The sequence below is a fragment of the Thalassophryne amazonica genome, chromosome 2 (genome assembly GCF_902500255.1).
Source record: "Thalassophryne amazonica chromosome 2, fThaAma1.1, whole genome shotgun sequence".
NCBI lineage: Eukaryota > Metazoa > Chordata > Actinopteri > Batrachoidiformes > Batrachoididae > Thalassophryne > Thalassophryne amazonica.
The window spans coordinates 26044273-26061365 of record NC_047104.1 but is presented as its reverse complement, the minus strand read 5'-3'; the positions used below and the strand labels follow the sequence as shown (position 1 = coordinate 26061365).

Genomic DNA, 17093 nt, shown 5'->3' with positions numbered 1-17093 from the left:
CTGCAGGAAGCATTATTATCACGTTATTAGAAAACTGTGCTCCACCAAACAGCAACGCGTGACATTATTAATAACAAGGACACAATGAAAAGATCAGTGTTACACTCCAACATCAAAAGCTATTGTCTGTTTGTGGCCAGCGGGACGTGACAAATCTGTAATTAAAAGAGCACACTGAATGATAAAACAAAGCCACGGCAAATCTGTCCTGATACGGATCTGTCATTACCCTGCAGAATTGTCCTTTGCCTTTCTGCTTTTATCTCTTTTACTTTTCTACATTTTCCCAGGATGCTGTGGAAAAAAGCTGATGTCAGTGAACGGCTCGCCTGTTTACTGCCCCCGGGTTCATCTGGAAGATGAAGCTGCTGAATGACAGCACCTCATGTTTTTCTGCAATCGCAGCCACAGCCAAGTGTGCATCTCAATAGTTCAAGCAGAGGACAGACTGCTTTCACATTACCGCTTGAAAAAATTAATTTTTTCTTCCTCTGGGCTGTGTATTTGGAACTAACCCGAGTCTTGAGTTTGAAGCACCTACGCAAATGGGCCAAAAATAATAATAAAATAAAAATTAGGGCATATACACATTAAAACCAAAGTGACATGTTTATATGTGTGTGTGCCCACATGCAACACAAATCTGGTCTTTTCTTAGTTGTGTGGATGTGCACAGTCTGTTTTGGGTAATAAATCAGCAATGTGGCATTGTAAGTAACTGCATCTGATGAGAGAACCATTGGGTTAGATAGGAAGTAAATGCTTTTGGCATCTAATTGTTTTCACTTTGGGCCCTATAGCAGATCTGAGGTGCATCTGCAAGTTTTTGTGCCACGTGCCCTTCCTGATGTAACTCTGTAGTATTCAGCCTCTTGGTATTTCATGCATTTTAATTTGTTTAAGGCATTTGAAATACAAAAAGTAATTCAGGTTTCTCAATATAAAAATTTCAAAAATGATTGTCCTTAGACTCAAACTGAAAGTAAATCTCTACAATTTGATAAAAAATTAATTAAAAATATAAAAGCCAAGAATATGGGTTGCATAAGTAATCAGCCCCTTTGGTATAATACCTGTAAATAATCTGTTTTATTGCCAGTTTTCTTCAGACAAGTCAGGGGATGGATACATGAACATTTCCAAGTCACTGACTATGTCTTGAACTTTATTTACATCAGTTATGAAGAAATACAAGCAGTACGGCACTCTATGGTGAATCTGTGTGGAGTATGCAGTTATCAAAAACTGAGTGACTGTGCAAGAAGGAGAAGAGTGAGGAAAGCCACCAAGAAACCCAGACAACCCAGAAGAAGTTACAGGCGTCTGTGGCTGTGATTGGAGAAATTGTGCACAGTGCATGTTTTGCATTTTGTATCCCCCGGTATACAGCTTCGTGATGAAGTGGTACAGAGGAGGGTTTTATTAAACAGAAAACCTGAAAGTTCAGCTACAATTTGCCAGAAGATACATCTGAGATGCAGGGCTAGATTTAATGTTTTGGTGAAAGAAAATCCTCCTCTGTACCACTTCATCAAGGGGCTGAATACTTTTGCAAGACACTGTACATCAATTCAGCCAGGAATGTGAATGTTGCCTTAGAACTGCACAGATTCAAAGTGAATTGTGGATCAGAAACAAATCAAATGTACACTGACTTACTATCTACTGTGCTGTACAGACTTTGCAGCCACATGAGAACTGTTGAAGGCAGCGTCTGAGTTTTTCCTCACTTCACCAATATATTTTGTGTCACATACCTGTTCTCCCCACAAAAAAACAACAACGACTTTAGTCCATTTCATAAAAGGTCATCAATCACTTCCTACTCACACTCCTATCATGCACAATCACTCCTATCTGCTCACTGTGGTTTTGGTTGAAGTTTGCACCCTGACTTACAGACACAACTTCTCTTATTCACATCTTTGACACATGGTTTTGGTTCTGTGTCTCAGGAAGCACAGTCCACTTGTGTCTGTTTGCAATAACAGAGCAGCGGTACAATCTTACAAAACCAAGAAGGACAGCAGAGTTTGAAAACACAGACTGGGATTGCTAGAAGAAAGTGGAAAAGTGTGATATCAGGGGTTCAGAAAATAAATGACATTCAGTTCCAAGAGGGATAAAACTAGTGCAGCACTTTGGGTGAAATGTGAATGTTTGATGTACACTGAAGGTGGAGTTAAAGCTGCCAAGCTCATGGAAACGTGAGTACACGATCAAATCGAGCATTTATTTGATTTAGTTATTAAATGTGGTGTGACAGGTTAATGAATAATATTTGCGTCATTTGTTAATTCAATTTCTGTTCCTGCTTACTCTGTATAAGTTTCACAAGGGCTTGGAGCCTATACCAGCATCCATAGGGTGAGCAGTGGGATTCATCCTGGACAGGACACCAGTCTGTAGCAGGGCCACAAATATGCTGTGCTGTTAGTGTCTCTATAATGTTATAGGTTTAGCTGAGCACAATACAACTGTTCATGCTAACAAGACTGAAAAGGAATATTTTCTTATTACAGTATTGATTTTGTTTTATCTAGATGAATTTGACAATGAGACCTTCATGAAGAGCGAGTGTGTTGACTACCCATCACTACATGATAGTAAATGCTACTATTGAATACTTTCAATACTTTCATATTTATTGGTCCCTCCATGGCGAGGCATGTAATTTTGTTACATGTATATTGTTGCCCGCGTGTGAGGCGATTTAGAATTTCGCTACATTTATTTTGGTGCGCCCATGTGAAGGACCTATAAATTCGCTACAATTTACAGTGCAAATTTGGTTCCATACTTTTGGTACCATTGCACTCTGCACACACACGCATGCACACACACGCATGTGCACTCATCCTCATGCACACGCACACATGTGCTCACACATACACATGTATGCGCACACGTGATCGTGCACGTACGCACGCCCACACATGCGCCCACACATGTACCCACACATTGACGGGATTTTTTTTGGTAGTACACAGTCTTTTTTTGGTAGTACATGCGCACAGAAGCGGACTTTAGCAGCAGTGAAACACCAAAATGTAAGTCCTTTTTCTATTGTTTATAAATTAATAAAATATCAAATGACAAGTATCTTTTTTAGCCGTTATATAAAACAAATAATGAATGTTTTTACATTCTTTCAATGGAAGGAATATTTAATTCGGTGAAAGCTGGAACATACCATTCAACTTGGCTTTGACTCGAATGGTATGTTCTAGCTTTCACCTCATGAAATATTTGTACCATTGAACTCATAAACATTCATTATTTGTATATTACTACATTCTATTGATAATGTGAGTATATTAAAAAAAATATTAGCAGTGAATATACCATGCCATTGGCCTATGTTTTCAATAACTTTTATTTTTGTTTTCGTTTGTGTTGTGTGTGGGCCGCCAGAAGAGGAGGTACTGCTGGCCCACCACCAGTGGGCGCCCTGCCTGAAGTGCGGGCTTCAGGCACGAGAGGGCGCTGCCGCCACGGACACAGCCGGGGGTGACAGCTGTCACTCATTATCTCTTGACAGCTGTCACCCATCTACTCAACATCATCTCACTCCATAAAGACCAGACGTCATCTCCACCTCGTTGCCGAGATATCGTACTTCATTGGAGGTAATATCCTCAGCCTTTGTGGTATTTTCTGAATCTGTCTATTGTGAGTGTTTGCAGGAGTACCGGTCCTTCGTTTGTGGAGGCTGTGCAGGACGGCACTCTTTTTCCTCTGAGGGATCGCTGCAACACATATTGAGTGAGAGGTGGAGGTGGCATTCCCACCGTTGTTGTTACTGGGTGTGCACACACCTACACTTGACTGTCTTTGTTCTCGCCAGCAGTACCAGATCCGACAGTCGGGGACGGTGATCACCTGGGAATTCGGGACTTGGCGGCTCCAGTATTCACCAGGTTCTGTGGCGGCGGAAATCGTGTGGTTCCGGCTCTTCTCAGGACAGACGTCTTCTATCCTCGAGCCTGCCCACACGTCACCTTTGTGATTTGACTGTAATTATATTCTGAGATTGTCTGTATTTCGTTGTGCACATTTCACAACATTAAATTGTTACTTTTTGGCTCATCTATTGACCGTTCATTTGCGCCCCCTGTTGTGGGTCCGTGTCACTACACTTTCACAACAGTTTGTTTATTGCCAAAGTGCTGACGTGGAGTACCATTGGTCTCAGTTTTCTAAAAGAAATGGTCATTGCATTTTTCAAAAGAAAAAAGTCAAGTCAAGTCAGTGGCATGCAACAGGAACATTTCTGTTAAGGACAGAGAATCAAAGAACTTACCTCAGTATAATCTATCAGACAGTGATCCTGGACTCCACAATACTCCCTCCACCATTATAGTTGATTTCTTATGTTGTTTTTCTTTTCTGTTCTTCCTTTGAAGCCCAGAGGTGAAAATAGTACCCACTTTGTTGTTTTCTGTCAGGTCCACATGGTTTCTGGGGAATTCCCTTTGTCAACAGAATGTAAACAAAACCACGTGACCCCAGCCTCACTTTCACATCATAACAATTAGGGGTTTCCCCATAATGGATGCTAGCATTCTGAACAGTTTGTGTTTAAATCTGCTTGAATAGAAGTTACTTTAGCCAAAAGTACTTGTAATTATTTGTTATAACGTTGGTGCATTGTCCTGTAAGTATCATTTGTTCTGTTTGCTCACAAATTTGATGGATTTGTTACTCAGAAAGTTAACATTTTATGATGTTGGAGTTTCTGACATCTTGCAGTGTATGTGCTGCCTAGAGCAGCCTGGAGTATGTAACAGCTGAGATAACTGTGGCTGCAAAAACCTTAAGATTTCTACAGTGGGGTAAAAAAGTATTTAGTCAGTCCCTGATTGTGCAGGTTCTCCTACTTAGAAAGATGAGATCTGTAGTTTTCATCATTGGTACACTTCAACTATGAAAGACAAAATGAGAAAAGGAAATTCCAGGAAATCACATTGTAGAATTTTTAAAGAATTTATTTGTAAATTATGGTGGAAAATAAGTATTTGGTCAATAACAAACAAGCAAGATTTCTGGCTCTCACAGACCTGTAACTTCTTCTTTAAGAAGCTCTTCTGTCGTCCACCTGTTACCTGTATTAATGGCACCTGTTGGAACTTGTTATCTGTATAAAAGACACCTATCCACAGCCTCAGTCAGGCTCGAAACTCAACCATGGCCAAGACAAAGAGCTGTTGAAGGACACCAGGAAGAAAATTGTAGATGTGCACCAGGCTGGGAAGAGTAAATCTACAATAGTCAAAAGCAGGTTGGTGTGAATAAATCAACTGTGGGAGCAATTGTAAGAAAATAGAAGACATACAAGACCATTGATAATCTTCCTCGATCTGGGGCTCCATGAAAGATGTCATCCCGTGGGGTCAAAATGATCATGAGAATGGTGAACAAAAATCCCAGAACTACACGGAGGGACCTGATGAAGGAACTGCAGAGCGAGGGACTCAAATCCTGCAGTGCCAGGCATGTCCCTCTGCTTAAGCCAGTACATGTCCAGGCCCGTCTGAAGTTTGCCAGAGAGCATATGGATGATCCAGAAGAGGATTGGAAGAACATCATGTGGTCAGATGAAACCAAAATACAACATTTTGGTAAAAACTCAACTAGCTGTGTTTGGAGGAAGACAAATGCTGAGTTGCATCCCAAGAACACCATACCTACTGTGAAGCATGTGGGTGGAAACATCATGCTTTGGGGCTATTTTTCTGCAAAGGAGACAGGACGACTGATCCGTGTTCAGGGAATAATGAACGGGGCCATGTATCATGAGATTTTAGCCAATACCTCCTTCCATCAGTGAGAGCATTGAAGATACAACATGGCTTGGTCTTCAGCATGACAATAATCCCAAACACACTGCTCGGGCAACGAAGGAATGGCTCCGTAAAAAGCATTTCAATGCCCTGCCTAGCCAGTCTCCAGACCTCAACCCATAGAAAATTTGTGGAGGGAGTTGAAAGTCCATGTTGTCCAGCGACAGCCCCAAAACATCACTGCTCTCGAGGAGATCTGCATGGAGGAATGGGCCAAAATAAAAGCTATAGTGTGTGCAAACCTGGTGAACGTTTGACCTCTGTCATTACCAACAAAGATTATGTTACAAAGTATTGAGTTGAACTTTTGTTATTGAGTAAATACTTATTTTCCACCATAATTTACAAATACATTTTTTTTTAAATCCTACAATGTGATTTCCTGGATTTTTTTTTTTTTTTTCTAATTTTGTCTCTCATAGTTGAAGTGTACCAGTGATGAAAATTACAGACCTCTCTCATCTTTCTAAGTAAGGGAACTTGCACACCAGGGACTGACTAAATACTTTTTACCTCACTGTATTTGCACAGTGAACAAATAGTTGGACTTGTACAGCAGCAGGGTTAAGAAGAAGACTCTAAATTACCCAGCATGCATCTGGGGGATCACCTGTGTATTCCAGATGCATACATGTGAGTATCAGTGCTACCATGAAAACAAAAACAGATTGCGCATATTCTGAGCATGAATTATGCTGTGTTTGTTGATAAGAAGTCAATGAATTAATCTATTATGTAGTAGCCGGCCATCGATAACGAAGCTGCAGCACCATCAAGTCCTGCAAGGGTTGCCAAAGAGACTGCAGCTGAAGGTTCTCAGGAAGCACACAAGGGGGAAGAAAACTCGCGCACACACACACACACACACACACACACACACACACACACACACACACACACACACACCTCTCATGCAGAGCGTGTCCTTGTTTTAATCTAGTTCATCTTTATCTCACAAAATCAAAAGTCATCTTCCAACAAGAACTTGCCAATAATAATAGTGTTACACTTCTGAAATAAGAGCTTGAAATTAGCTGAGAAAACTAGCTGACCTTTAGCTGATTAATTCTTAAGAAAAACAAACATTCATATAAAATATATAAAATCTAAAAATAAGTCCTTATAGCTTACTGACATTTTACATTTTAGGTGTTCAGTGATTTTGATGAGAAACTAGACAAATATACTTGGGAAGATTTAGGTTTTTTTAAGTGAATGAATGGCATGCTGTTCCTACAGAAACAACAATGAAAATGTTGATTTCAGAGGTGATTGTGAAGTAAATAACCTGAAAAATGACTACACAACCAAATTAATGCTTTTTTATGAGCCAGTCCTGTCGGACTAGTAGTTTAACACTCACAGTAACATCAGAATTAAATCCCTGAATAATAAATGGTATTGCATTCTGCACATCATGTGTAATTCTGTAATTACCTCTTTATTTGAATAATTTATAATTAATTATCACATTGATCGATTCTCAAATGACACAGGTGACCCTCACAAAACCCAAAAGCTTTCAGGTTGCTGCTGAAGCGCGTGGTGATTTTTGGCGTTCAGGTGGATGATGAAGGCGAGAAGCTCTCATTTATTCATTAGCTCACAGTCACAGCTCCTGTGCCAAAGCCGAGATGTTAGAAATCAGTCACTGGCTGCTCATTAACAATTTATACCACCCATAAGACATAAGAGCTGTCATTTATTCATCACCTTTAAATGAGATTTCCTTCCTTCTCATTGGATTCCAGACGGAAGCCGACTTCCCAGCCTGACCAGCGGCCATTTAGCGAGCAAGCAGGGGCATAAACAGCGAGGTGTGACAGGAACCGCCCGGCCTCGTGGAGCATCAGTTAGACAGCAGGAGCCTTTTCTTTGTCTAAATCAGTGCGGTTTGACTGGAAGGAACCAGCAGGCGCCGGGCTGCAGGCACACTTTTTTCTGCTGATTCTCCTGAGCAGTTAATGTAATTGTGAGTAATTAGGCCTTAAAGTGGTCTTGTTGTTCCCCAACCTGGAACACGAGTCCTCAGGGAGGGAGCGGAGTCTGAACACCAGGAGCTGGTTTACAGAAGACTGCTTCTGTTGAAATAGATCTTCTATGAAGAGCCTGGAACAGCGCCACCCGATGACAGTTCTATATGAACACACTGACATCATAGATGTGGAAGTATTGCAGCGCTTCTGATCGGAAAGATAAACAGCACACTGTGACAGAGACTGAACACTCACAATAAATCTTAGAAAATATCTCATGTTTGTCATGTGTGTATCTAAAGCCTGTCATGCGTGACAGACAAATGTGTTACAGCTCTGTCACAAAGAAACATGCTGTACTGTAGCATGTATGGACCGTTCGAATCCTTTGTGCTCATGATATATGAACATATGGCAAAAATTTGAAATTGTTCAAAATTCAGACAATACGATGATTCCTCAATTCCCTTTATTATACAATGAGACAGCATTCATGGTGATAAATATATGCAATTATATAACGCCTGAATATATCCGTGATATTGACACGTGATATTGATCATTCGTCTCATTTGCCATTGTGCTCCATTTAGCGTGCAAATTTGGTTCCATATGTTTTGTACCATTGCACACTGCGACCACTGCACATGCACGCCGTGCGTGCACACCAGCAGCAATGGCGCTTAGCAACTTATTGACACTGTTCCTTCTTCTAACACAAAAGAAAAAACAAATCCAGTACACCGTAAGCTGTCTGAAGGCATTTGCAATATTCACTGGGACCATTGTTGCCAAGGTAACTTTGAAAAGTTACTTTATTAGTTACTTTTTTAGTTGCTTTATACAGTTACTTTATACAGTTACTTCATTAGCAGCTTTAATGCAATAACTTTATTAGAAGTTGCCAACAACTTGTAACTAATACGTAATGTAACTAATAAGGTAACTAGTAATCTAATTTGGTTACTCTTAAAACTGAGTAATCAGCAAAGTAACTCATTAGCAAAGTAACTAATAGTTACTTTTCTCAGTACTCAATCTTAAATATGACCAAGTTAGATTATGAGTTACTTTATTAGTTACATTCAGCAGCTGCTGACAAGTTACCCGCAGCTGCTTATGATGCAACTGTATAAAGTAACTGTAAAATGTAACTGTATAAAGTTACTTTGGCAACACTGGCTGGGACGTATCTAGCTACAGCAGAACTGCTGTCAGATGAAGAGCTTGACAAATTTCTGTTGCAAATTTTCGCTGGACTGAGAAAAGCAGACGACAGTCAAGTACACAAAGAATTCAGTGCACGACATCAGCTATAGAAATCAGCTTTTGACACTGTTCAATTTAAGTTTCCACCACGAGCGCAACGCGAATGTGGAGTGCATGTGCTGTGGCCGAATGGTTGTGCCGACTGTTGTACGGGACATTCAAGTGCGGCTATGGTTTTTCATGAGTGCCATTCGAATCCTCCTTCGTGCACCACGTGGCCTCATTTTTGTTACGTGTGAAGGGGCCGAGAACCACCGAAAAAGTAGACTTGGTTGCAAAAACAAAATCAACTTCAGTCATTTGGAACTATTTTGGAAACAGAAAAGATGATCTTGCAAGATATTCATATATCACAATATATATCGCTATGGGAAAAAAACAAAAAACAAAAATTGCACTCTCAATTGTTTCCAATATTGTGCAGCCCTATTATAGGCAGATAAGCACACACAGAAACACACACACATGCACACGAGTACACGTTGCAAACATAATCAGATGTTCATCACATTGTCAGCCATCCTCCTCATTTGAATCTCAATAAGTAACCACTGCATTTGACACAGAGACATTCCAGCAGGACCCAGGAGCCTTCAAACAGACCTGGAATCAAAGACATTCAGCCGTTGCCTTAGGTCTGTGGTCGGAGTCCAAGTCTGACAACCATAGTACCGTAAGACAGGAAGTACCAGGACCCAAAAGACTTGGACATTCTTTCTCATGCAAAGATATTAGCATCACCTCTGACATTTGATGTTAAGACTCAATAAGATCTAGACATGAACGTCACAACTGAGATAAGTGAATTTCTCTACAAGACCAACACTTTCACCACATACAGATACACTTCTGATGGCTCTGAGAAGTCAGTAAAGCCTGAAACTTACGCTTGATTCAGGACAATCACAAACCTAAACCGGAACTGCTGTCTCAACGAGAAAAACTGATGGAACAATTTGCATCAATTTTCATAAGTTATTTCAACTTTCAACTGAGTTAATGTCAATGAAATAACTTTAAACAAATGATAGAATTGTTACATCACATTTTCTCATTGAGACAGCGGTTTATTTTTTAGAGTGTAGACACACTGATTCCTCACTCAGCTTTTAAAGTGTTCAATCAGAGTATACATTGATCTCCCAAAGATCAAAACATCACCTGCAAAATCAAGGACAGAAAACTTTCCTATTACACAAAAGCACATAAGCCACAGGTTTCCACAAGCAGACCCAACACCCAGTTCATGCAAGAACTGAACAGTGTAGGATCCAGAACATATCCCTGAGGAATGCCAGTTTTCACTGGGAAACAGAGTACTGCTTCCAGTCTGCCTAGCACTCACAGTATCTGTGTATAGACTGGCTATAATGTCCAGCAACTTACAAGTACTTGGGATTCAACAAACTCTCAGGCTGTCTAACAGAGCAGTCCAACCAACCGAGTCAAACACTTTGTGGAAATCAAATATTCTGCAAAGAACTACTGCTGATATTTGCTCTTGTGTTTAATGAGCTTTGCAGAGCAAGGACGCAATCAGTGGTTGACTTCTGGAAGACATTCAGAGTATGCTCAGATATGAAACACCTCCTCTGGTGAACACTGGTAACATCAGTGGAATTACTGGAAACTTTCAGGATTTGATCATAGAAAAGCTACAACATTACATTTGGGTCCATATGAACAAGTCCTCCACCCAGATTGTGTACAAGCTTCCACAAAATAGTCTGACATGACCAAAGTTCATCTTGGACACTCAGCAGACAATGGTCCACAGGATTTACATAGACAGGCCTGTGGAAAGTTTTTAGACTCTCAGTTGTTCTTGTACTTGGCACTAGGCACAAAGTTGAATTTAGTCACTTCATGCATCAATTGTGACACTGGAAATATAGGATCATGGACGTGTTTTATCACATACTGGCTGTAAAAGAGCCACAAATGCAAAATGAAGACCACGTGAATTCTTGAAAATGTACTAATTGAAGGATGTAAATAAATATCCAAGCAGTCCAGTCCTCTGTTCTGACTTTAACAATAAATGGTTAATATGATGTAACAAAGTGAATCATGGTCTCACAGAGTACTAGTAACAAGTTACACTCAACTGTGACATAATGAGGAGTAACAAATACAGAGAGAATGTTTGAGCTCATTGTACTTACGGGTCGTTGGCTTGTTGCAGTTGTGTCCATGTCTAAAGTACTGAGGATTCTCTACCACTGGAATGCGAGTCATCCCAATGACAACCGCATCAGGACCTGCATCAAGAGTGCAGGGGGTAATAATCCCATGGTTGACATGATGGAGAGGGCTGGCAGAGTCTTCTTCTCCACTGATCACAGCTACTGGGCCTGGAACCAAACAACAATAACTTAGTATAATGTTAAAAGTCTGGGCGTGCATGTGCACAAAGCTTTGACATAATGACTTTTTTCAACTTCATTTCATATCTTCTTCTCTTTGATCAATGTGTCTATTGGACTTTCTCCAAACACTCCTGTCCAAAACCTCAACTCCAATCAACTTCAGCTTCATTAATTATACCACAAAAGAAATTGATACTTCTGATGATGGATGATTGATTTTTTTTATTTTATTTTGTATTTCCAGTGTAAATTAGTAAGACGCTTCAGCTTCTCCCTTGTGTTCACTCTGGGTTGCCACAGCAGATCTGAGGTGGATCCAGATGCAGCTCCACATTACATGGAGAATGGACAGGGGACCAGGGACCTTCCACTCTGGAACTAACCAGATATAACTGCTTGGCCACCACCCCTACCCTTCAAGTGTGAATTTGCAATAGTGGAAATTCATTTTTTTTCTACAATAATTCAATGTGAAGCTGTTGACACAAACATACTCAAGGTTATTTATTTTATAAGGCAAACTTGTATTGAAATGCTGATCTCTAATTTATTGATTTATGCCAACATCATAATGAAACCTTTGTCAGGTGAGTTGTTCTTAATAATTTCATCGATCAAATGAGCCTTTCTGTGTGTTAATCATAGTTGTGATGAGTGTTACTGCAGTATAATGTTGGGTTTTACAAAAACAAGGAGCTCGCATTCTCTGCAGGATTATTATAAACACCGTGTTGCTGTCACAAATCTGCATAATTTTTCATTTGATCAAACTCTGAAAAAGGTCCCTGACATGAATAAACTGTCATCCAAGGTGAGCTGTTGTATCACAGATGTGTCAAAGCCAGCGCCGTGCTTTGACAAGTGCAATCTTCAAATCGAATAAATCGAGCAAAAAGTACGACAGGGCGGATGGAGAATAACAAGAGTGTAGAAAGTCATCAGCTGCAGTGAATCTGTTTCCCCACAAAGATCAGTCTGTCAGCAGCATCCAGTCACAGGCCCAAGGACCTGCAGCCAGACCCTCAGCCATAAGGTGACCTTCCACACTAAAGCCTTGGTGCAACAGTAACGATCTGTTTCCAGCACTGCACTAAACATCTGTTTACAGCAATGCAACTAAACATCTGCTGCCATTGCAGAGCTGAACTAAGTATACAGCACTAAATGTCTGCTTAAAATGCTGCACTAAATGTCTGCTTACGGCGCTGCCAAGATTAGTTCTGCTTACGACACTGCACTAAATGTCTGCTTACGGTGCTGCACTGAACAGCTGCTTACAGTGTTGCACTAAATGGCTGCTTACAGTGCTGCACTAAATGTCTGTTTACGGCACTGCACGATACTTCTGCTTACAACACTGCACTAAATGGCTGCTTACCGTGCTGCACGAAATGGCTGCTTACAGCGCTGCAATACATAACACCTGGGGCCTCATGTACAAAGCGTGCGTACGCACAAAAACCTGGCATACGTCTGTCTCCACGTCCACGTGCAGATGTATCAAAAGTGACTTGTGTGTGGAAATGTGCAGTGCATCATGCAAAAATCCTGGCTGGTGTACGCGCGTTTCTACAGCTATTGTGCCATCTCCAACATGTACAGATGACACAGGGAACCATTAATAGTGTGAAAACAATAAGTCATCAGAGTGATGTGCACATCAGAGACACACTGATGAACATTTAACACACCCACGTGTTTGCAATTATATGTGTGGATATAAAAGCACACGCAAAGTGATGTGTAAAATGGCACCAACAGTGGCTGCATTAGCATCAGAAGACTTTGCAAATGGTGCAATTTGACATGAGCCTGTATTCAGGGAACGTGAGGATTTACTTCCAAATGAGGATAATTGGCTCACAAACCGCTTTTGATTTCCAAGGCCACTGTTACTGGAGATGCTCACAGAACTGTGGTCGGCCCAGAGCGCAATATGATGTGGACCCAGGGGTTGTCTGTGCCCACACAGGTGCCGACCACACTGGGCATCCAGACATCAGCGTGAGCTGGCTGATCAGTCAGGAGTGTGCCAGTCAACCTTGCGCCGAGCCATGTGTGTGTGGAACGCAATCATCCAAATGTCATCAGGTACATTCCAACATTACAGCACATTTTACAGAGAGAGCCGGTTTCCCGAATGTAATCAGAGTTATTAACAGCATACATTTTGCTATAAAGGCACCATCACATGATGAGTTTGTTTCTGTTAATAGGAAATATTTTCATTCTATCATTATTTTTGTTTGATGGTGAGCTGCAGAGCTTAACAGGCTTCCTGTGTTCAGTATTTGTCAAACGCATGTGTAAACTGTGAATGTAACACTGTCAGCAGAGGCACACCTCACCTTTTTAATGTCAGTGTCGTCAGTGTCACATCGTTCGAATTTGCTCAAATTGCACATTAAGTGCGCATGAAGCAGGAATTGTATGCAAAACATGTAAAATCGTAGCTGCATCCAACGCCTCATATTGCTACAACTATTTGCGCACACTGGGGCTGAAAGACAGAGTGTGCACTGTGCGAACCCATCGAACACTCTCGCGGCAGGTGTCAGCCAAATTCCAGGTGACACACATGCACATTTAACAACGCTCGCATGGCACTTAGAAAATGTGTGGTCAGTCACACTATTAACATGACAACACTCTGCAGACAATCACTGTCGGGCTGGATGTGAAATTTGTCTAAGTGCTCCACGAGTGTAGCTTTGCAAACAGACATAGTGAGTTGGTGTGTGCTCTAAACTGACAGGAGGTGTGGCCACCGACAGAAGCGGCTGTGGAGATCTGTGGATCTGGACATCATGGCTGAACAACATGTACTGTGTTTGGACGGACATGGGCTAACAACTGCCAACTGTGACGCACATGTCTCTGCTTGCTGTCCTCACAGTGGACATAAATAAAAACATATATCTCTGTGGCGATGGGCTGCAGCGAACAAGCGCATGCACGGCATGCACATTGACAGGCTACCCCAGGTTGAAACGGACCGTCAGATCATAACACACAGTGGGCGATCTGAGTGTCACATCACCCACGTGAGCTCTGTTCCACATGATGCGGTGTTAGTCCTGTGGCACGCTGTCCACAAGACACACGTGTTGGGCAGGACACACACGCAGGGCTGGCTGGACACGGCACCAGCAGATGTGCACATGATCAGAGCACCCTGCTTCTCATTCATGTCATTTCATGACTGTACGTCTGTGACATTGGGTCATCTACAGAGGAACAGATGGATCATACTTGATAAGAGTGATTCAGTGAAATGATGTGTTTTTTTATGCTGTGTGTGTGTTTTTTTTTAATACGTCCATCTCATGTTGATTCCAGGCATTTTCCCACACCATTTATAGGCCAGCGATGGTAGCTCAGTGGTAAAGTTTCGGGCTGGCAATCAGTAAAGTGCAGGTACAAATCCTGTGGGTGGCATGTATTTTTTCTTTTTTATTTATTCCACAGCAGCGGCGCAATGTGGTTTCACACGTACCAGCTGGTTTTTATTTTTTATTTATTCCACATCAGCGGCACAATGTGGTGCACCTCGTCCCATGGAACACAGTGCAAGCAGCTGCAGCTGTGCAGCTGTTTTACAGACACCGTTGTGTGCACGAACCGTCGCACGAACCATTGCATGAACTGTTGATCGTGCACACCTGCCCGCTAGCGCGATGTTTCGTTGTTCGCTCATACGAGCTGTTTCGCCATGAGTCACCCTGAGTTGTACTTATTCGCACTATGTGTGAAGGGGCCTTATAGTGCTGAACTAAATGTCTGTTTATCGCGATGCACTAAATGTCTGCTTACAGTTGGCAGTTTAGGCAGGCTGTGTGCTTGCGGCACAGCGCCACACTGCTAAACATTCAGATACATGAAATAAAACACAGAAAGTCACAGATCTTATCCCCTTTGTGATGTCATATAAAAGCCTGTCTGATCACATGCTAGCACCAGATCAATGACACAGGGAGGAGCTAGTCTCGTTCCAACCCATCGTGCTCAAAGTACAACAAGCTCCTTGATAAAATGAGACAAAGATTTGAATGTCATGAAATTGGGCTACTTGGCTTGAGAACATCTTAAAAAATTGTACGTTTGTTGCCTGAGTGATGCAAAACCACCGCTGCTTATGAGAGTTTGTTTTTTTTTCCTGTCCACTAAATGGAATAAAAGTGTGTATATCTTCATGCCAAGTCCGAGTGAGGGTGAATGTTCTCTATGACGTGGCAAATGTCATGCTTAAGTGACACATAAGTGTCTGATCTACAGGTGAAAATACTGATGAAAAGAAAACTTGCAGATGAGTTCTTTGTGGACATTGTATTCTTTTTATTGGCTCTAACTTGATACATTTTCTAGCAAAACCAAATCTTCTGTTTCCATGCAGCTAAAATTTGTCCCTGACTGCTGATGGCACGGCCAGAACAGCCACCATCACTCTGTTGCATTAGCTAATTCAGCCAAATCAATTAATCAGATCTGATGCTTGGATCATCTGTTTCTTACAGTTTGGGATTCAATCTAAATTAGAGCAGCCTGACTCTCCTTCACATTTGTAAATGGCTCCTTCATTAAGGCATTGTCAGAGTGCTAATGCAGAAACCCGTGAACCCGGCCAAGGTAATTAGAAGAGCACTTCAATGCTTGAACTAGGAACTTTATATCCATAGGCAAACCTACCTTTATCACTGTAGCTTTGATACTAAAGAGAAAAGGAAAACATGTTGGGAAACCCGTTTCTCAGGAGGTGGGGATGGACTCGCGGCCTCTCCGGGTGGTTCTGTAGTGTGCTGGTGTGTCACCTGTGCAAGTTTTCAGACCTCACCTTTGCCACATCTACCACCTCACGGGTCTGCTTTGGGATCTGTGGGACCAGATTCATCACAACCAGGTGTTACCTGGTCAGACTGTGTGTTTTAGGCATCTACAGACCTAAAATTAGGAAATAACTAAACATAAGAATATGTTTATAAGAAAGTAGTGAGTCTGGATCACTCAGTCAAGAAACTAATGCAACAGCCTAAGTTTTTGTCAGAGTTCTATTCATGCATATTTATTCAGTTATTGAACAAAATCAAGGCGTGGCTTCATGTGAGCGTCTTGTGTTTGTGTGGAATCAGGCTTTTGTTGCTGGATGTGGTTTGAGTCCATGTTCCTCTGCAGCACTATTGTTCTCACTAATATCCTTTTATGGGGGACAGAAAACTATTTAATTACAATCTTCATTTCATAGACTCTTTCTTTAATTTGACCATAAAGCTGCACTCTGGGGTTGCGTGTCAAATCATCTGAGCGTGTTTTCCACCAGTAAACGTTCTGGCTGAAGGTGACTCTGCAGGACTTTTGCCTTTGTTTGGGAATCGCTTGTGCAGATTGTGATGACTTCCTGTGCAATCTGCTTGTGGTAGTGACGGCTGAGATTCTTTTTAAAGGTAGTTCATTCGGACGGCAATTAACTTGAGGATGTGCAGTGAAAGTAGGAAGAAGAATGATTCAGTTCAGAATCTTTCACAAACCTCTCACATAACGTTCAGTGAGGTTCTGCCACTGAAACATCCCGTGAAGCTTCATAAACTCAAAAACATGATGCATTTTTCATTTTGACGTTCAATGAGAAGGTTCAAAGTGTG

General features: G+C 41.5%; 1 protein-coding gene across 1 annotated transcript in view; it reads right to left on the bottom strand.

Moving 5' to 3' along the window:
- ntrk3b (neurotrophic tyrosine kinase, receptor, type 3b) overlaps positions 1–17093 on the bottom strand; it is a 618832-nt gene that overhangs the window by 141908 nt on the left and 459831 nt on the right. The window contains exon 11 of the mRNA XM_034184491.1: positions 11254–11442. Within this exon, the coding sequence (XP_034040382.1) occupies positions 11254–11442 (189 nt within the window). The remainder of the gene's footprint in view (positions 1–11253; positions 11443–17093) is intronic.